Below are 22,732 nucleotides of genomic sequence, written 5' to 3' on the forward strand. Positions count from 1 at the left end.
CTCTGAGATAACCTTCTTCCCTGTCCACTACACCTCCAATTTTGTTGACATCTGCAAACTTACTAACTATACCTCCTTTGCTCACATCTAAATCATTTGTACAAATGAGAACCACAACCCTCTGTCTTCTACATTTGAGCCAGTTCTGTAACCAAAAGGCTAGTTCTCCCTGTGTTTCACGAGATCTAACCTTGCTAACCAGTTTACCATTAGGAATCTTGTTGAATACCTTACTGAAGTCCATATAGATCACAGTCATTGCTCATTACTTCTTCAAAAAAACTCAAGCAACTTAGTGAGAAATGATTTCCCGTACACAAAGCCATGTTGACTACCCCTAATCAGTCCTTGCTTTTCCAAATACACATAAATCCTGTCCCTCAGGATTCCCTCCACTAACTTGCCCACCACCAATATCAGGCTCACCAGTTTATAGTTCCCTGGCTTTTCCTTACCACCTTTCGTAAATAGTGGCACCACATTAGCCAACCTCCAGTCTTCCGGCACCTCACCTGTGACTAATGATAATACAAATATCTCAGCAAGAGGCCCAGCAATCAATTCCCTAACTTCCCACAGAGTTCAAGGGTATACCTGATCAGGTCCTGGGGATTTATCCACCTTCATGCGTTTTAAGATATCCAGCCCCCTCTCTGTAATATAGACACTTTTCAAGATGTCACCATTTATTTTCCCACATTCTATGTCTTCCATGTCCTTCTCACAGTAAACACTGACACAAAATACTAATTTAATATCTCCCCCATCTCCTGCGGTTCCACCGTAGGCTGCCTTGCTGATCTTTGAGGGGCCCTATACTCTCTCTCATTAGGCTTTTGTCTTTCATGTATTTATAAAATCTCTTCGGATTTTCCTTAACCCTATTTGCCAAAGCTATCTCATGCCTCCTTTTTGCCCTCCTGATTTCCCTCTTAAGTATACTCTTATAGTCTTTATATTGTAAGGATTCACTCGATCTCTGCTGTCTATACCTGACATATGTTTTCTACATTTTCGTAACCAAACCTTCACTTTTTTGAGTCATGCAGCATTCCCGACCCCTACATCCTTGCCTTTCATCGTAACAGGAAAATACTGTCTCTGGACTCTCGTATCTCATTTTTGAAGGCTTCTCATTTACTAACCATCCCTTTACTTGTGAACATCTGCCCCCCAATCAACTTTTGAAACTTCTTGCCTAATATTGTCAAAATTGACCTTCCTCCAATTTAGAACTCAATTCCTGGAATCATAGGGCTATCCTATGAGAAGAAATTGTGTTTACTGTCTGTGTATTCACTGGAGTTAGACTGAGAGGGGATCTCATTCAAATATATAAAATACATTAGTCAGACTTGATGTAGGGAAGATGATTCCCTTGACTCGCATGTCCAGAAGAAGGGTCTTGCTTTAAGAAATAGAGAGGCCATTTAAAACAGAGATTATGAGAAATTTCTTCACTAAAGGAGGTAGTGAACCCTTGGAATTCTCTAATGTAGAAAGTAGTAAAAACCAAATCACTGAATTTGTTTAAGAGAGAAATGGATTTCTAGAGGCTAAGTGTGTCAAGAGGAATGGACAGAGTGGGAGTATGGCATTGAGATAGAGAATCAACTATGATCATGTTGAGTGGTGGAATAGGCTCAATGGGCCAAATGGATTACTCCTGTTCCTAGTTTGTGTGCACTCATCTACAGTTAAATACTTACCATTAAACTGACCAGACTTTATTGAGTAGTAGAAGTTGGTAGGTGAGAGTAGCAACCCAAGTCCCAACACTAGCTGCATTTGCAACAATCTTCAATCAGAAATGCTGAGTGCATGATCCATCTGGGCCTCCTCTTGAAATCTCCAGCCTTAGAGCTGACAGTCTTCAACAAATTCAAATCATTGCACATCATATCAAGAAATGTCTGAAAACACTGGATTCTGCAAGGCCATGGATTCTGACAACATGCCAGCAAAAGTACTGAAAACTTGTATTCCAGAACTAGCCATACCCCTGGTGACGCTCTTCCAGTATAGTTACAACAATACTAAAACTGTGAAAAAGTAGTAGAAAAAGCAAGACAAATCTAACCCAGCTAATTATTGCTTTATCAGTCTACTCTCAATTTTCTTCAAAGTAATGCAAGGTCTTATTGACAGTGTTATTAAGCAGCACACGCAAAGAAATGACATGCTCACTGACACTGAATTTGGGTTCCACTAAGGTCACTCACCTCCTGACCTCATTGGAGCTTTGGTTTCAACATGGACAAAGAGCTGAATTCCAGAGGTGAAGTGACAGAGACAGCATTTGACATCAAGGCGCATTTGACTGAGTGTGGCATCAAGGAGCCAGAGCAAAACTGGAATCAATGGGAAATGGGGGAAAGCTGTCAGCTTGTTGGAGTCATATGTGGCACATAGGAAGATGGTTGTGGTTGTTGGAGGTACATAAGACCATAAGACACAATCGTAGATGTAGGCTATTTGGCCCATTGAGACTAACCTGCCATTCAATAAGATCATGGTCGATCTGATATTCCTCACCTACACTTTCCTGCTTTTACCATATAAGCCTCCATTTCCTTACTAATGAAAAATCTTTCTGCCTCTGCCTTGAATATATTTAACAACCCAATCTCTACAATAACAAATCCCACAGATTTACAATCCTCAGAGAAGAAATTCCTCCCTATCTCAGTCTTGAATGGAAAATCTCTTACTCTGAGGTTCTGCCCTCTGGTCCAAGACACACACTCTGCATCCACCCTAATACGCCCCCTAAGAATCTTGTTTATATCAATAAAGTCATCTCTCATTCCTCTAAATTCCGATGTCAATGAAGTTGATTTACTCTTGGGGAATGATTTGGCAGGAGTGAAAGTTATAGTTTTGCCTATAATCCCACAAGTCTGTGTGAGATTAAAGAAACAGGATTGTTATACGAATAGGTTCTGGGTATTTTTTCCATTCTATGTAGAGACCAGAGCAATGGCTAAACAAAAACCATCACCAGAGGTCAAAGAAATACTCTGAGTAGGTGTTACAGCAGCTGAAATTCTATTTAAGAATCAATTAATTCAAGAGAAGTGTTTGGCTTGTCTTGGTTAATCGAGGTGCAGTAAGCAGATCTAAGGTTAAATAAGTTAGGACAGACAGCTCTGACTGAAGCTGAGGCTGAAGGAGCTCTGGAATGCTATTATAACAAAATTGATGAGGAAGTGAAAATACCCTCACTGGCCTGAAGATGAAAAATAAAGTTGTCCATCAAAGAGCACTTCCACTGCCTTTTGACAAAGAGAGTTCCAAAGACTCTTCTGTGGAAAAAAAATCACCTCATTTCTGTTTTAAATCAGAGACCCTTAGTTGATAATTGGCTTTTGAAAGGAAACATCCTCTCCACATCAAAGCTACTCAGACCCCTCAGTATCCTGCACATTTCAATCAAATCACCTCTTACCATTCTAAATTCTGCTATTGCCTTAGTTTCCATGATTAATTCTCCAGTGTCCTCTTCTAATAGACCAACACACATTTTCTTAATTAATTCATTAAATATTTATTAAAAACTCTTACCTTCTGTTTTCATATTTTTAGTTGGCTTTTTCTCTTTTCTGATTTCCCCTAATCATTAATAATGGAAGTCTCTAAGGCTCCTTAGTCAACAAACCCATGACTACTTCCATCTAGAAGAACAAGGGCAACAGATACATGGGAACACCCATCCTGCAAGGCCTCCCCCAAATCACTCACTCACCTAATTTGGAAATATATTGTCATTTTTTCAGTGGTTGCTAGACCAAAGTTCTGGAACTCTCTCATGGTATTGTTGTCTGCCTATAACATGTGGACTGCAAATAGTTCACGATGACAGCTCACCATCACTTTCTCAAGGGCAACTAGGGACAGGCAATAAATGTTGGTCCAGCCAATGATGCCCACACCCCATGATCGAATTAAAGAAAATGCCTATATTAGGGAGCAACAGGGGTTCAAGAACAAGAATACCATAAAATCCAATCAATGAGCATACCTGCAGGATATGTTGGTCGGGAATGTCTTACACTACAGTCATCAGATGTCTTACTGGGAAGTGAAATATACATTTAACAAAACACTGTGTATAAATCAATCTGACCAGGATAACTGTTTATCCCACTCATTTGGAGGATATTTTTAGGAGTGGTCCAGATTTGCATTGATTCTATCAGTGGCACCAAGGAAAAGTCTTCTTTAGAAAATCAGGCAAGCAATAAACATTTTTGGGTACATGAAATGAAAACAAGGAAGTCATGCATATATTTTAATTAAGTGATTTCAAGCTAAGTGTTATTTATGCATTAAACTGTAACCCAGTTCAATTTTGCATTAGGCGAGATACTTACTGCTGCTCCAGGATAAGTTACATGTGCACAGTTTTCTTGCCAGGATTTGTTCAGACTGTGGACAAAGTCATTATACTGTGGATGATCTGGGTTGGTGATGGAAAATCCCAATATATTCACGTAATCTTCTTCTAATCCGTCAAAATGAAGAAGGGGAAACTCCTAGGGCCAAGAGAGAACCAAACAAAAACTTAGACATCGAGTGCTTATTTTTTCTGTCAATCTTCTTCCCTTCTCAAGAGGCACAGGTCACCCTCTAACATCTAACCCAACAACTGTATTTATTCTCAACATGCGGATTATCACAGTACAAGCTGGCAAGCTATTTGCCTGTGGAACCCCAAGCTGCATTCTCCAAATGAGAACATATTTGCATTTCCTGCAGGGGACTATAAACAGTGATCAGGAGCAGGAATCCTTTTAGTGGTTTAAACACATTGGGGACAACATTAAAATCGCTTGGATCATGCTACATATCAACTCAATACAAATTGGCAATTAAGTCGTTGATCTTCCCCGTCCAGCTTTCCGCTGTGGAAACCAGCTATTGCACTGCTTACAGAAACATTAATTTAAATATTGAAAAATAAGAACTATGGACGCTGATAATCAGGAGGAAAATTGTTGCAAAAACTCAGCAGGTCTAACAGTATCTGTGGAGAGAAAACAGAATTAATGTTTTGGGTCCAGTAACTCTGCTTCAGATGCTTCTTAAAAATGTCAGATACATGAATCAGTCAGGACCAGGACAATTGATGGGCCATTCCTCAGGAGGTATTTTACAGGACTGGTCCAGGCAGATTTCTCTGGAAAATATTTCCTCTATCTGTATGGTGACCCATTCTGACATCACATTACACTGTAGCACTACATTTCAGTTAAAGAAACGAAACAGAAAATGCTGGAAAAATTCAACAGGTCAGGGGAATCTGTGGAGACAGAAACAGAGTTAACATTTTGAGTCCATATGACACTTCTTTGGTGCTCAGGATGGACTTGAAATATTAATTCTCTTCCTCTTTATACAGATGCTGCCAAACCTGAGTTTCTCCAATGCTTTCTGCTTTTATTTTAGATTTCATTTTTATTCAGTCATAAGACCATAAGACATAGGAGTGGAAGCAAGGCCATTCAGCCCATTGAGTCCACTCCGCCATTTAATCATGGCCGATGGGTGTTTCAATTCCACTTACCCGCACTCTTCCTGTAGCCTCTAATTCCTTGTGAGATCAAGAATTTATCAATCTCTGCTTTGAAGACACCCAACGTCCCGGCCTCCACTGCGCTCCGTAGCAATGAATTCCACAGACCCACCACTCTCTTGCTGAAGAAATGTCTCCTCATTTCTGTTCTAAATTGACCCTCTAATTTTAAGGCTATGCCCATGGGTCCTAGTCTCCTCGCCTAACGATAAACAACTTCCCAGTGTCCACCCTTTCTAAGCCATGCATTATCTTGTAAATTTCTATTAGACCTCCCCACAACATTCTAAACTCTAATGAATACAATCCCAAGATCATCAGCTGTTCATATGTTAGGCCTACCATTCCTGGGATCATCCGTGTGAATCTCCGCTGGACACGCTCCAGTGCCAGTATGTCCTTCCTGAGGTATGGGGCCCAAAACTGGATACAGTACTCCAAATGGGGCCTAACCAGAGCTTTATAAAGTCTCAGTAGCACAACGGTGCTTTTATATTCCAACCCTCTTGAGATAAAGAACATTACATTTGCTTTCTTAATCATGGACTCAACCTGCAAATCAACCTTTAGAGAATCCTGGATTAGCACTCCCAGATCCCTTTTTTCTTTGGCTTTATGAATTTTCTCATCGTTTAAAAAATAGTCCATGTCTGTATTCTTTTTTCCAAAGTGCAAGACCTCACACTTGTTCACGTTGAATTTCATCAGCCATTTCCTAGACCACTCTCCTCAACTGTCTAAATCTTTCTGCAGCCTCCCCACCTCCTCAGAATTACCTGCCTGTCCGCCTAACTTTGTGTCAGTGGCAAACTTTGCCAGAATGCCCCCGTCCTTTCATCCAATCATCAACTAATCAATTAACCAATACTGATTTCTCAATGTACATTATTCCCCATCCAAAATGGCATGTACTATTTCTGGATATAGATTACATATACTTTAGGAGAAGTTTTCTGCCAATGTCCAGTCTACATATGATTCTACCATATGTAGTCTCTTGAAGAGAGACTATTTAGCTGAGGTACAGAACATACGGCAGGGAATTTACACTGAGGCTCTATAATATATGAGCTCGACCATGACTTGAGAACTGTGTGTGACTCTGCTCATTTCATTATAGAAAGGATGTAGCACAAAAAAGGAAAGCACCATAGGGGTTACAAAGGAGATTTACAAGGATGTTACCAGAACTAGAAAAATGCAGGTATAAGGAAAGATTGGGTGGGCTGGGATTATTTTCATTTGGAACTGAGGAGGCTGACGGGAATTAGGAATGAGCAATAAATTCCACCATAATTGGCAATGATGGCATTGTCTTCATACTTAGAGTCATAGTGTCATCCAGCACGGCAACAGACCACAAGGCAGAGGAGCAGAAATTAGCCCGTTTAGCTCATTGAGTCTGCTCCACCATTCAATCATGGCTGGTAAGTTTCTCAACCCCATTCTCCCACTTTCTTCCCGTAACCCTTGATCTCCTTTACAATCAAGAAACTATCTATTTCAGTCTGAAATATACTCAATGACCTGGTCTCCATAGTCTTCTGTGGCAATGAATTTCATAGATTCACCTCACTCTCTGGCTGAAGAAGTTTCTCTTTATCTCTGTTCTTAAAGGTCTTCCCTTTACTCTAAGTCTGCACCCTCAGGTCCTAGTCTCTCCTACCAATGGAAACATCTTCCCAACATCCACTCTGTCCAAGCTATTCAGTATTTTATAAGTTTCAAGTAGATCTCACCTCATCATTCTAAACTCCATCGTGTATATAGAGCTGAAAATGTGTTGCTGGAAAAGCACAGCAGGTCAGGCAGCATCCAAGAAGCAGGAGAATCGACGTTTCGGGCATGAGCCCTTCTTCTCCTGCTCCTTGGATGCTGCCTGACCTGCTGCGCTTATCCAGCAACACATTTTCAGCTCTGATCTCCAGCATCTGCAGTCCTCATTTTCTCCATCGAATAAAGACCCAGAGTCCTCAAACGTTCCTCATATGTTACGCGGTTCATTCTTGGGACCATTCTTGTGACTCTCCTCTGAACATGCTTCAGGGCCATTACATCCTTCCTGAGGTATGGGGCCTAAAACTTCCCACAATATTCCAAATGTGGTCTGACCAGAGTCTTATAGAGCCTCAGAAGTACATCCCTACTTTTATATTCAAGTCCTCACAAAATAAATGCCATCATTGCATTTACTTTCCTAACTACTAACTCAACTAGCAAGTTTACCTTGAGATAATCCTAGCTTAGAACTCCCAAGTCTCTTTGCACTTCAGATTTCTGAGTTTTCTCTCCATTTTTGAAAATAGTCCATGCCTCTATTCTTCTGACCAAGGTGCATGACCTCACACTTGCCCACACTGTATTCCATCTGTGACTTTTTTGCCAACTCCCTTAACCTGCCTAAATCCTTCTGCAGCCTCCCGCCTCCTCAGTGCTACCTGTCCCTCAGTTCCTTCATCTAGATGCTAATATATAAAGTGAAAAGTTATGGTCCTAATGTTGAGCCTTGCGGAATACCACTTGTCATCAGCTGCCATCCTGAAAAGGACCCTTTTATCCCCACTCTCTGCTTTCTGCCAGATAGCCAAGCTTCTATCCATGCTAGCACCTTGCCTCTGACACCATGGACCCTTATCCTACTCAATAGCCTCCTGTGTGGCACCTTGTCAAAGGCTTTTCTGAAGTCCTAGTCTAACCTTCTTGTTACTTTCTGAAAGAATTCTAGCAGATTTATCAGGCATGAGATCCTCTTGATGAAACCATGCTGACTCTGTTCTGTTTTACCATACATTTTACCATACATTCAGAGATCTCATCCTTTACAATGGATTCCAGGATCTTACCCACTCTACTGGGGTTAGGCTAATTGATCTGTAATTTTCTGTCTTCTGCCTTACTCCCTTTTTAAGTAGGTGTTACATTAGTGATTTTCCAGTCCTCTGGCACCATCCCAGATTCTAGTGATTCCTGAAAGATCACCACTAACGCCTCAATTATCCATTTAGCTATCTCTCTCAGAACTCTGGGGTGTAGTCCACTGGTTCAGTAAATTTATCCACCTTCAGGCCATTCAGTTTTTCTAGCACCTTCTCCTTGGTGATGACCACCATACTCAGCTCTGCTCCCTCACTCTCTTGAATTTTTGGGATATTACTTGTGTCTTCCACCATGAAGACCGACATGAACTAATTATTCAGTTCCTAGCCATTTCTTTGTTCCCCGCTACTATCTCGCCAGTGTCATTTTCCAATGGCCCAATGTCCACTTTTGTGTCACTTTTGCCCTTTACATATCTAAAAAACTCCTACAGTCTCCCTTTATATTATTGGCAAGCTTACTCTCATATTTAATCTTTTCCCTCCTTTTTTTGTTTCCCTCTGTTAGTCTTTGTAAGCTTCCTCATCCTCTGGTTTCCCACTGCTCTTTGCTACTTTATATACTTTCTCTTTTGTTTTTATGCTATCCCTGACTTCCCTAGTCAGCCATGGTTGCCTCATCTTCCCCGTACCATGCCTCTTTTTCTTTGGGAAAAATCTCTGCTGTGTCTCCTGAATTACTCCCAGAAACTCCTGTCATTGCTGTTCTACTGTCTCGCCTGCTAGGCTCCTCTCCCAATAAATTCTACCCAGCTCTCCTCTCATGTCTCTGTAGTTGCCTTTATTCAGTTGAAATACCATTGCCTCTGATTCTATCTTCTTTCTCTCAAATTACAGAGTAAGTTTGATCATATTATGATCACTGCTTCCTCAGGGTTCCTTCACCCTAAGCTCCCTCATCAAGTTAGCCTCATTGCACAACACTAAATCCAGTATTGCCTGGTCCCTAGTGGGCTCCACCACAGGCTGCTCCAAAAAGCCATCTCATTGACATTCCATATATTCCTTTTCTTGTGAACCACTACCAATCTGATTTTCCCAGTCCACCTGCACATTGACATCCCCCATGGTCACTGTAACTTTGCCTTTCCTACACACCTTTTCTATCTCCTGGTGTATCTTGTACCCCAGTTCCTGACTACTGTTTGGGGACCTGTATATAACTCCAACTATGGTTTTCTTACCTTTGCAATTCCTCAATTCTACCCACACAGATTCTATACCATCTTACCCATTAAAACGTGTGGTGCTGGGAAAGCATAGCAGTCAGGCAGCGTCCAAGGAGCAGGACAGTCGACATTCTGAGCATAAGCTCTTCATCTGACCCTACTTTGTTTCTTACTATTGATTTAGTTTCACTTCTTACTAATAAGGCAATCCCATCCCCTCAGCCTACCTGCCAATCATTTTGAATATTCAGCTCCCAATCCTGATCCCCTTGCAGCCACCTTGCCGTGATGCCACCATGTTATACCTGACAATTTTGATCTGTGCCACAAGCTTATTTATCTTATTCCTTATACTGCGCGCATTCAGATATCACACCTTCAGTCCTATATTAACCGTCCCTCTTCTCATTGTCATTCGTTTATCCAGTGTGGTTGAAGTTTGATTGCTAATCCTTTCCAGATACTCTGTCCTATTTCTGTCTGTGCTGGAGATTTTAACAACCTCTCCTGAGCTCTGCACTCTTACCTCCTCTTAATTCTGGTTTTCTAATTTTCCCTATACTTGAACCCTCCCCAAAGTTTTGTCTATAGCCCTAGTTATGTGATTCGCTCGGACTCTGGTCCCAGCACAGTTCAGATGTAGACCATCCCATTGGAACAGGTCCCTTCTTTCCCAGTACTGGTGCCAATGTCCCTTGAATTCAAACCCATTTCTCCCACACCAATCTTTGAGCTACACATTTACCTGCTTAATCTTATTAACAATGTGTCTTGTGGTTTAGGTAGTAATCCAGAGATTATTACCTTTTGGCTTCTGCTTTCTAATTTAGCTCCTAGCTGTCCATACTCCCATAGCAGAACCTCTGCTCTAGCTTTGTTGATCTTGTTGGTACCTACATGCACCATAACCACTAGATCTTTAGCCTCCCACTCCAAGTTCCTGTACAGCCCAGATGAGATACACCAAACTCGAGCGCCATGTAGGCAACGCAACCTTTGGGACTCTTGATCCTGGTCACAGAGAACAGTACCTCTGCCTCTAACTATACTATCCCCAATTACAACCACATTTCTCTTCTCTCCCCCCAGTTGAATGGCACTCTGCATCATGGCGCTGCAGTCAGTTGGCTCATTCTTCCTGCAGTCCCCATTCCCATTCACAGAGGGAGCAATACTCTTGAATCTGTTAGACAAGGACAAGGGCTGAGGCTCTTGCAACTTTACCTTATGGATCTCTCTACCTATCTCACTCACTGCCACACCCTCCTGTTCCTGACCACTGGCTAAATTAGTGTTAGTTGGTCTAATGGGTGTGACTGTCTCCTGAAATACAGCAGCCAGGAAAAGGCCAGCCCTCAATCTCCTACATTCCCCTCTCTGAAGTGTCACAATGTTTGAAGCTCAGACTCCAGTTCATCAACTTTGAGCTGGAGTTCTTCCAGCAACCAACATGGTCATTGGGAACCACAATGGGGTCCACTAGCTCACACGTGACGCAGAAACAACCAGCCTTATTTTATTTAATTATTTTTGAATAATTATTGAAATTTTAACTTTTTGTATCTATGCTTATTCAAGTTGCAACCAATAAATAACAAGATTCAATTTGGCACAGATTCAAATTTAGAAGACTCCTTATTAGCCAATCAAATCACAGCCCTCCTGTGACATCACCTTTCAGTTTCCCACTCTGATTCAGAAACAGAATCATCCACCTTCCCAGAATGCTCTCCACTCGGCTGCTTTCCTGAAGCGAAGGCCCCAAGTCCACGTGGTAAATTTTTTTTCTTCTTACCTTCTCAAGTTCCTCTCCGCTCAGCTCCTCGCCCAGACCCTTTGATCCAACTGTCCATGCAACCAAGTTTCCTAAACTAAACTAATCCCACTTGCTAGTTTTGGTCCATATCTCTCTAAATCTTTTCTATAGATGTACCTGTTCAAATGTATTTTAAATGTTGAAACTGTACCTGCATCGACCACTTCCTCTGGTAGTTCATTCCACACACAAGCCATCCTTTGTGAAAGAAGTTCCCCTCAGGTCCCTTTTAAATCCTTCTCCTCTCACCTTAAAAAATATGCCCCCCAAGTTTTGAACTCCTCCAACCGAGGGAAAAGACCTTTGCTATTCACTTTATCCATTCCCCCTCATGATTTTATAAGCCTCGAAAAGGCCAGCCCTCAACCTTCTACATTCCAGTGAAAAACATCCTAGTCGATCTAGCCTCTCCTTATAACTCAAATTCCCCATCTGGGCAGTATCCTGGTAAATTTTTTCTGATCCCTCTCCAATTTAATAATATCCATCTTATAGCAAGGTGACCAGAACTGTACACAATATGCCCAAAACTGGCTTCACCAATGTTCAATGCAATCTCAACATAACATCTCAACTCCTGTACTTAATGGTCTGAGCAATGAAGGCATGTGTGCAATATGCCTTCTTAACCACGTATTATACAACTTTAAAAAAACTATGTACCTGAACCCCTAGGTCTATGTACTTGAACCACTAGAACAATACAACCTAGGGCCCTACCACTTAATTATATAAGTCCTGACCTAGCATGGAAGCTAACATGGAGAAAGCAAGGACTGCAGATGCTGGAGATCAGTGTCAATAAATGTGTTGCTGGAAAAGCACAGCCGGTCAGGCAGCATCCGAGGAGCAGGCGAGTCAATGTTTCAAGCATAGACCCTTCATTAGGAATGAGGCTTGTATGCCAAGGGGGCTGAGAGATAAATGGGGAGTGGGTGGTGAGGCTGTGGGAAAGGTAGCTGGGAATGTGTTAGGTAGATGCAGATGGGAGGGAAGGTGACAGGTCGGAGAGGAGGGTGGAGTGGATAGATGGGAAGGAAGATGGGCAGGTCAACAGGACAATGTCGAGCTGGAAGGTTGGATCTGGGATAAAGTGGGGGGAGGGAAAATGAGGAAACTAGTGAAATCCATTGATCCCATGTGGTTGGAGGGTCCCAAGGTGGAAGATGAAGCGCTCTTCCTCCAAGTGTCGGGTGGTTAGGGTTTGGTGGTGAAGGAGGTCCAGGACGTTATGTTCTTGACTGAGTGGGAATGGGAGGGGGAGTTAAAGTATTCGACTATGGGGCGATGGTGTTGTTTAGTGTGTGTGTCTCAGAGATATTCTCTGAAACGTTCCGCAAGTTGGCGGCCTGTCTCACCAATGTAGAGGAGACCACATTGGGAGCTACGGACACAGTAGATGAGCGTGTGGAAGTGCAGATAAATCTATGTCAGATGCAGAAGGATCCTTTGGGGTCTTGGACGGATGATTCGCATCATCCTCTGCCATTTCTGTCATCTACAGTCAGATCCCACCACCAGGGATAAATTTCTCTTCCCGCCCCATCTGCGTTCTGGAGAGACCAATCCCTCCGCGGCTCCATAGTTAGGTTCCCACCTGCCCCCTCCCCAGCCCCCCTCTTCCCCCACTCACCCCGACCAACCCACCCTCCACCAACCCACCCTCCACTTCTTGCACCTTCTCCTGCCACTGCAAGAAGTGCAAAACCTGCATTCACACCTACCCCCTTACCTCCATCCAAAGCCCCAAAGGATCTTTCCACATCTGACAGAGATGTATTTGCACTTCCACACACGTCATCTTCTGTGTCCATTGCTCCTTTACACTGGAGAGACAGGATCCCAACTTGCGGAACGTTTCAGGGAACATCTCTGGGACACACACACTAAACAATCCCACTGCCCTGTGGCTGAACACTTTAACTTTCCCTCCCACTCCACCAAGGACATGCAGGTCCTGGGCCTCCTCCATCACCAAACCCTAACTTCCTGACCCCTGGAGGAAGAATGCTTCATCTTTTGTTTTGGGACCCTCCAACCAGTTTCTTCATTTCCCATTCCCCCCCGCCTTATCCCAGATCCAACCTTGCACTGTCCTCTTGAACTGTCCTACCTGTCCATCTTTCTTCCCACCTATGCCTCCACCCTCCTCTCCAACCTATCACCTACCACTTTCACCTACCTGTCACATTCCCAGTTATTTTCCCTCACAGCCCTACCACCCTCACATTTACCTCTCAGCCCACTTGGGTCTTCCCCACATTCCTGATGAAGGGCTTAAGCTTGAAACGTTGGTTCTTCTGCTCCTTGGTTGCAGTCTGGTCGGCTGTACTTTTCCAGCTCCACACTTTTTGACTCTGGAAGCTAACATGTCTGCTTTCTCCATCATGGACTTCTGCTCCCATCTTCCCTGCCTCCATCCTTAAAGCCTTACTTCCTTCACTTCTACCCTCTATCACTTTACCAGATAAATAACATTTATATTGAGTGATAATACTTTACCAGAGATGTAAAGATGTAATGATAGTGGGCAGATGTCATTCCTAACTCCATGGCCTGGAAAACAAGATGTTATGAATATACATTTTACAACTCTCTTTTAATCTAATTTAAAATCATGCCAGAGATGCACCCACTGCACAAAGGAGAACATTCAACCACATTGAGACCATTGTGACTTCTGGGGAAGAAGTGCGGACCCCCTCCTTCCCCCTGCTGCTCAATCCCCTTGGCTCAGAAAGGTTATATGGTTCAAGGAAGTGTTCATCTAATTGTCTTCATTTCCATTATCCTCATGGGTATTACATTCAAGCTCATTACTACTTGTTGTGTAAAAGAAATTCTTCCTCATGTTCCCCGCAACTCTTGCCCAAATCTTAAATCTTGTCCAGAAGAGAAAATGCTGGAAAATCTCAGCCAGTCTGGCACCACCTGTAAGGAGAGAAAAGAGCTGACGTTTCGAGTCTAACTGACCCCTTGTCAGAACTTTGACAAAGGGTCAGTTAGACTCGAAATGTCAGCTCTTTTCTCTCTTTACAGATGCTGCCAGACCTCCTGAGATTTTCCAGCATTTTCTCTTTTGGTTTCAGATTCTAGCATCTGCAGTAATTTGCTTTTATCTATTAATCTTGTCTCTCCGTCTTTCTACCATTAGCAAGCATAAGGTCAGAATCTGCATGTGGAGAGTTACCAGACGTAAGTGGGCTGCAGTTAGGACTAAGAGCAAGCATAGCTGTGTGCCATCTCACCCAGAGGGTTAAGTGATCAATGAGTTTGATATATCAGGGTTCAAGTAAGTGCTGTGATATGAGCTTAACGGAAAATGCTGATGACATATACATTGAGATAGGTCTATACTGCAGAGATAGAAAAGGAGGAATCTAGCTCCAATACAACACAGTATTGTGGAGCTTGAGCCCATTTTCTCCACCATTGAGGTGGTGATCAGCACTGCCAGCAGGACCAGCTGCAAAAGCCATCCAATGCTTCAGTGGTTCAGTGAAAACTCATACAAGTGTAAAGTGATTCATGCTTGCTTCCATGAAAGCTCAGACTGTGGGCACTGAGTTTCACAGCCATGCTTAAAGTGCTTTGCTTGCCCTTACTGAAGTAACTATCTGTACTACAACAGATGGTTAGGACTGCCCCAGGATTTAGTTTGCTCTATGAAATATGAATTTGCTGTTCTCTTAGTATAATAGCATTCAAGCTCCCCCCATTGCTACATCACCAAAGCCTGTTTAGACAGCTGATAGTTCAAGCTGTGGGAGGAGAAAATGTAGATGAATGGCAGCCATTGTGTGTATAAATGGAGATTTAGCCAGCAATGAGTAGATGGCAGGGAATAACTGTGACTTGGTTCTGAGGAAGCTGCACAGCTTGGATATGTAAAAACTAGGAAGAAGTCTCAGAACTCCGTCAGCTCAGGAGCAGTCTCTCTGTTCTCTAATTTAAAAAACAATTTAAGCCTAAAGAAAACTAGTTTACCTTTTCTTTAGCAGTTGCTATAAAGGTATGACTTTCAATTAATAAGTCAGAGACCTTCTTTAAATCACTCTAATTCTCCTGCAAACAAGTGAAAGCATCCAGAAAACCGCTAATAAATTTAAACAAAACAGAATTCACAAAGGTAGACATAACGTTGGGCAGGGAAGGTTGACCCCAAGGAAGACAAAGTTGAAGGTCTTAGAGGAATTTCCATGACAAACCTCAAAGAAAGAGGTGCTTCGATTTTTGGGACTAAGCGGATTCCACCGGAAGTTTGTTCCAAACTTCAAAGTGTAGTGGCACCGTACAAGATTTGCTGAAGAGGAACACAAAATTTTAGTGGACATAACAATGCCAGGGGGCATTTGACAATTTAAAAGCAGTGTTAACCACTGCACCAGTTGTAGCTACACCCAATTTTTGAAACCCTTCAAAGTTGTAATCAATGCTAGTGATATAGGAGTTGGAGCTGTACTGCTACATGAAGATGATGATGGAATTGAACTGCCAGTTGATTACTTTTCAAAGAAACTCAACATCCACCTGAGAAAATACTCTACAATCAAAAAGGAATTATTGATTTTGGTACTGGCCTTACAACATTTTGTGTTTAAGTGATGAACAATGTGCCGGCGATGGTTGTGTACATGGATCACAATCCTCTTACATTCTTGGAACGATTTAAAGACAAGAATATGAGACTATTTCACTGGAGTCTTATGTTACAGATTTACAAATTGTACATGTTACGGATCGTAAAAATGTGATAGTAGATGCATTATCACGGATTTATTGGATAAAGAAAGGCAAGATTAAACAAATGTCATTATAATATATGTGATGTGTGTAGAAGTTAAAATGAACTTAGATTAATGTCCTATGTATTTCATGGTAACGGGGTTAAGAATTAAAAAAAAAGCCATCTTTTCATTATGATGGTTCATTTTTTCTTAAGGAGGCAAGTGTTATGAACTTGAAGGTGTGTACTGTACCTTTAAGAGAGAGTTGAAAGCTGACAAGCAGCTAGCAGGCACAAAGTATACTGGACAATTGAAAGAAATAATATTTTGGCTGTAACCTAGATACCTTGCTGTTTTCACGGCAGTTCAAATTTAACCAATCAGTTTAAATTATGCCCCAATCTACTAAATCCAATTGAATTTGAACTTACTGTTTTGGCAACATTAAACCAATCAGACAATCCGACTGTTTGGGGTATAAAATGCAGGCATTTTGGACAGTTAGCCAGAGAAACAGCACTACTTGCCATTGTCAGACAGTCCAAAAACCATCTCTCTTAAAAGGTACCGTTTACATATGAAAAATCTGTACAGCAGAAGACTGAAGACAAGCCAGGGAGATCTACAAATAGAGGAGGACGACAGCTGTTTTCTGATTTTGAAAATTGATTTGCTGTAAATTTAATAGGTGCTTTATCGGATCAGTATATTGTTACAGAATGGGAGGTAGCTAACAAATCTTGAAGACAAAGAAGGCTTAGAGTTGTAAATAGTTGTTGCTTAATGTTGACTTTTCGAGTTAAAGAATGAAATTGTCATTTTTCTCTTTAAATACTGGAATTTAGGAATTCCCTGTAACTCATACTTTAACAGATTATGAGACGAGGTGAGCTTTTCTGTGTGTTTGGTTAAATTAGCTGAAGGGTTGGCCTGGCCAGAGATGCCCTCATCCCATGAATGAATTTTTAAAAAAAAGGAGATTCATTTGAACTCAGTTGTTTATATCTAATATATGATTCTTTTTTATTCTAGCTCAAATTTCAATATGTTTACTTATCCATTGTTCTCTAATCCTACTAGCTTTACTTTTCATTCTAACAGGGACATAATGACTCTGAACTCATTACCACACTTTTGAAAGCTTCCCATTAATCAGACGTCCCTTTATCTACAAATAGCCTACTTCAATCAATTTTTGAAAGTTCTTGTCTCATGCCATTAAAATTTGCCTTACTTTAATTTTTATGGAAGGCTTAACCTTTTCCATAACTATTTTCAAACAAAGCTGAAAATGTGTTGCTGGAAAAGCGCAGCAGGTCAGGCAGCATCCAAGGAACAGGAGATTTGACGTTTCGGGCATAAGCCCTTCCTCATTCCTGAAGAAGGGCTCATGCCCGAAACGTCGAATCTCCTGTTCTTTGGATGCTGCCTGACCTGCTGCGCTTTTCCAGCAACACATTTTCAGCTCTGATCTCCAGCATCTGCAGACCTCACTTTCTCCTCGAATATTTTAAAACAAATCAAATTACGATCACTAGTCCCAAAGCGTTTCCCTACTGTCACTTGCCCTGCCTTATTTCTAAGAGAAGGTCAAATTTTACTCCATCTCTAGTAGGAACACCTAAAGATTGATAGAAAAAATTTTCTTAACACATTTAACAAATTCTTAACCATCCAATCCTTTAACACTATAGTAGTGCCAGTCAAATGTTTGGAAAATTAAAATCACCTACTACTTCAACCTCATTCTTACATATATCTGAGATATCTCTGTATATTTGTTCCTCAATTTCTCTCTGACTACTGGGGAGTCTATAGTACAATCCCACCTAGGCAACCATCCCTTTCTTATTTCGAGTTTCAAGCCATAAATTTTCACGAGATTATTTTTCGGAATTATCTTCCTGAGTTACAGCAGTAATATTTTATTTAATCATAAGTGCCACTTCCCCTCCTGTTTTGCCTCCTTTTTTATCCTTTCTATAGCACCTTAGACCCAGAACATTGAGCTGAAGTTCTATCTATCCCTCAGCCAACTTTCTGTAATGGCTATGACATCTCAATCCCACATTTCCAAAGCGATCAATAATCAGGGCAATTTTAATGATCAACAGCATTAAAGGGGATTTGAGGACTTCTGTTTTCACTCGGAGAGTTGGAAAACTCACAGCCTGAAAGGCTTTTAGAGGCAGGAATCCTCAAGAATTTAAGAACTATTTAGCTGAGGGCTTGAATCACCAGGGTACAGGCCAAATATAAGTAGGTGAACAGAAAAAGATTAGTAAAGATGAATGCAGGTTTTCTACGGTTAGAAGCAGGGAAATTTATAATGGGAAACAAAGGTGGCAGTGCAATTAAATACTTTAGTACGTCTTCATAAAGGAAGACACAAATAGCATCCCAAAAATATGGTGGAGCACAGTGTCTAAATGGAAGCAAGAACTGAAAGAAAAATCATATTAGTATCAAAATGGTATTGGGGAAACTCAAGAAAGTGAAAGCTGGCCATTACCCACGGCATGATAGCCTTCATCCCAGAGTAATTAAGGAAATAATCCTAGAAATAGATATGCTGGTGGTCATCTTCCAAAATTCTACAAATTAAAACAGTTCCTGTGGATCAGAGGGTAACTAATGTTACCCCACTATTTCAGAAAGGTAGCAAAGAGAAAACAGAGAATTATAGTCTGGTTAGCCTGACGTCATTAATGGGAAAAAAAATAGAGGCCATTATAAAAGACGTAATAGCAGAGCACTTGGAAGATATGAACAGAATCAGACAGAGTCAGGATGGATTTAAAGAAGGGAAGCCATTCTTGACAAATCTGCTGAAACCTCTTCAGGATCTAACTAGTGGAGTGGGTAAGGGGGAGCCAGCAGATGTGCTGTACTTGGATTTTCAGAAGGGCTTTTGATAAATTTCAATATAAGAGACTAGCATGTAAACCTAAAGTGCATGGAACTGGAAGTCTTGCATTGAAATTGATAGCGAACCAGCTGGCAGCCATGAAACAAACAGCAGAATGAAAAGGGTTATTTCCCAAGAGCCAAGCTATGACTTTTAGGGTTCCGCAAGGACTAGTGCTTGGATTCCACCTATTTACAATATGTATTAATGATGTGGATGAGGAAATTACCTATCATTTTGCAAGTGACTCAAAGCTGGATGAAAGGGTATGCTGTGGGGAGGAATGCAGATGAGCTTCATTGTGATTTGGACAAGTTAAGTAAGTGGGCAAATACATGGCATGCAGTATAATATGGATAAAAGTGAGGTTATTCACTTTGGTAGCAAAAATAGACAGCAGATTGTATGTTGACCTTCATGGCGAGAAGTCAGGAGCAGGGACATTTTGCTGCAATTGTATTCTGCATTTGTGAGGCCAAGCCTAGAGTATAGTGTGTAGTTTTGTTCTCCCTATATGAGACAGGATATTTTTGACGATGGAAAGAGTGCAATGAAGATTTACCAAACTGTTTCCTGGGATGGTAGGTGTGAAGTATGAAGAGAGACTGGATTGGTTAGGACTATATTCACTGGAGTTTGAAAGAATGAGGGTGGATTTCAAATAAACCTTTCAAATTCTATTAGGGCTAGATAGTATATACACAGAAAGATGTTCCTGTGGTGGGGGAGCCCAGGTACAGGGGACTCAGTCCAAGGATCATGGGTCTACTATTTAGATCAAAGATGATGAGAAATTTCTTTATGCAGAAAGTGGCAAGCATGATGGAATTTTCCGCCATAGGGAACTGTTGAGTCCAAATATTGAAGACTTTCAAGTTCTGAGGAAGATTCGCTCAATCCAAAACATTAACTCTGCTTTCTCTGCACAGATGCTACCAGACCTGCTGAGCTTTTCCAGCAATTTCGGTTTTTGTTACTTTTAAAAAAAATGCAGATATTGTTCTTAGGACTAAAGTTACAAAGTGGGAAAAGGGTACTGATTGGATGGTCAGTCATGGTCATACTGAATGGAGGACCAGGCTTGAAAGGCCAAATGACTTACTCCTGTTCCTCTACCGTATGTTTCTATTTCTCTAAAGGCTGGAAAATGGGATTTGAATAGATCGATGTTTGATGACCGACACAGATATATTGGGCTGAAGGGCCTCTTTGCCTGCTGCAAAAACTCTACGACTATGTCATTCTCTAAAAACCGGATACCCCAGCTTGCTGGATGGTCAGGTTTGTTGAAAGGAAAGGATTACTTTGAGGTATGTGGATTTGGAGGGATGGGGACAGTGGGGAATCTGATTCTGAAAAATTATGGGATTTAATTTTGTTACTGCCTTTCAGCGCGACTTGTTCATACATTGAATGGTATGAAATAGCAATATTCCGCAGTCTTATAATAGAAATGAGTGAATAATCAATCTAAACAACTCAATTACAGCAATTAGGTTACTTATCTGAACCATTCATTAATTATTAAAACTCTTGGTGATCAGAGTCTAGCAACTTTGCTGAACATACCTTGCGAAGGATGGATTGTGACACTGAAGTACTGGCATCAATAATTATTGTTGCAATTTTATCATCTCGAATTTCCTTCAACACAGGTGTTGAATCCTGACTTTGGTCCAGCATTCGGACTGACAAAGTGTCCTTGGAAATAAGAAACTGGCGTAATAGTTTCTCCAAATTCAAGAGGCCTGTAACAAAATCAGAGAGCAAGAGTTTTTTTTCCAGAATAAATCCATATGTACAACTAAACCCACATTAAATTGAAATGGAATTTCTTTCTCTTCAGAGGGAATTTTATCTGCAAAAGTATGAATACCCAATAGATATGCTGAAGCTATAAAGGTCTGGTCAGACCACAAACTTGATTGTTGCATCCAATTGTTTTTACCAATCTAAGGAAAGAGATGAGAGTCCTAGAAAAAGGCAGAGGAAATGTACTAGAAGTGTTCCAGGGATATGGGACTTTAGCTACAAAGGTTAACTGGATAAACTGGTTTTCTTCTCCTTGGAGCAAAGGAAATTAAGGGCTGATTTGATCACAATGTACATGATTCTGACAGTTTTAGATATGTTGCTCCATTGGCTGATAGTACTAGAACAAGTTGACACAGATTTAAGGTTTTAAGCATGGGACTGGAGGGGATTGAATGTAACTGTACAGCACATGAATGGGATCTTCAGCAAGATTAAACTAATCTCTTCTGCTTGCCCTTGGTCCATATCCCTCTATTCCTTACATAGTCAGGTGCTTATCTTAAGGTTTCTTAAATGCCCCGATCATATCTGCTTCCACTGTTCCCCCTGGCAGTGTGTACAAGATACAAGTCTTTGGAAAAAACTTAGAACATTTACAGTCCAGTACAGGCCCTTTGGTCATCGCTGTTGCACCGGCCTGCGGAACCAACCTGAAGGCCATCTATCCTACACTATTCCATTTTCATCCATATGTTTATCCAATAATCATTTATATGCCCTTAAAGTTGGCGAGTCTACTACTGTTGTAGGCAGGGCGTTCCACGCCCCTACTACTCTCTGAGTAAAGAAACTACCTCTGACATCTGTCCTATATCTATTACCCCTTAATTTAAAGCTACATCCCCTTATGCTAGCCATCACCATCCTGGGAAATAGGCTCTCATTGTCCACCCTATCTAATCTGTCTCAATTAAGTCACGTCTCAACCTTATTCTCGCAAACGAAAACGGCCTCAAGTCCCTCAGCCTTTCCTCATAAGACCTTCCCTCCATGCCAGGCAACATCCTAGTAAATTGTTTCTGAACCCTTTCCAAAGCTACCACATCCTTCCTATAATGGGGTTACGAGAACTGTACACAATACTCCAAGTGCAGCCACAGCAGAGTTTTGTACAACTGCAACATGATCTCATGGCTCCGAAACTCAATCCCTCCACCAATAAAAGCTAACAGACCGTATGCCTTCTTAACAACTCAATTAACCTGGGAGGCAATTTTCAGGGATCTAAGTACATGGACACCGAGATCTCTTTGCTCATCTACACTGCTAAGAATCTTACCATCAGCCCAATAGTATTTATTCCTGTTGCTCCTTCCAAAATGAATCATCTCACACTTTTCTGCATTAAACTCTATTTGCTACCCCTCAGTCCAGCTCTGCAGCTTATCTGTGTCTCTTGTAACCTGCAACATCCTTTAGTGCTGTCCATAATTCCACTGACCTTAGTATCATCTGCAAATGTTCTAACCCATCCTTCTATGCCCTCATCCAGATCATTTATAAAAATTACCAACAGTAGTGGATTCAAAACAGATCCTTGCAGTACACCACTGGTAACTAAACTCCAAGATGAACATTTCCCATCAACCACCACCCTGTCTTCTTTCAGCTAGCCAATTTCTGATCCAGACCGCTAAATCACCCTCAATCATATGCCTCCGTATTTTGTGCAATAGCCTACTGTGGGAACCTCATCAAAATTGTTCCTCTCAACTCTTTTGAACTTTCCCCCTCTCATCTTAAATGTATGCCCTCTAGTTTTAGACATTTCAACTCTGGGTAAAAAATTCTGATTGTCAACCCTGTCTATGCATCTAATCATTTTATAAAGTTCTATCAAATTTCC

The 22,732-nt window shown here is 41.3% G+C and overlaps 1 protein-coding gene across 1 annotated transcript in view; it reads right to left on the reverse strand.

Annotated features, from left to right (window-relative positions):
- grik4 (glutamate receptor, ionotropic, kainate 4) overlaps window positions 1–22,732 on the reverse strand; it is a 147,167-nt gene that overhangs the window by 70,710 nt on the left and 53,725 nt on the right. The window contains exons 5-7 of the mRNA XM_060847029.1: window positions 20,641–20,819; window positions 13,939–13,992; window positions 4,374–4,535 (exon numbers count right to left, since the gene is read on the reverse strand). Of these exons, the coding sequence (XP_060703012.1) occupies window positions 4,374–4,535; window positions 13,939–13,992; window positions 20,641–20,819 (395 nt within the window). The remainder of the gene's footprint in view (window positions 1–4,373; window positions 4,536–13,938; window positions 13,993–20,640; window positions 20,820–22,732) is intronic.

This window comes from Hemiscyllium ocellatum, chromosome 29 (assembly GCF_020745735.1).
Source record: "Hemiscyllium ocellatum isolate sHemOce1 chromosome 29, sHemOce1.pat.X.cur, whole genome shotgun sequence".
NCBI lineage: Eukaryota > Metazoa > Chordata > Chondrichthyes > Orectolobiformes > Hemiscylliidae > Hemiscyllium > Hemiscyllium ocellatum.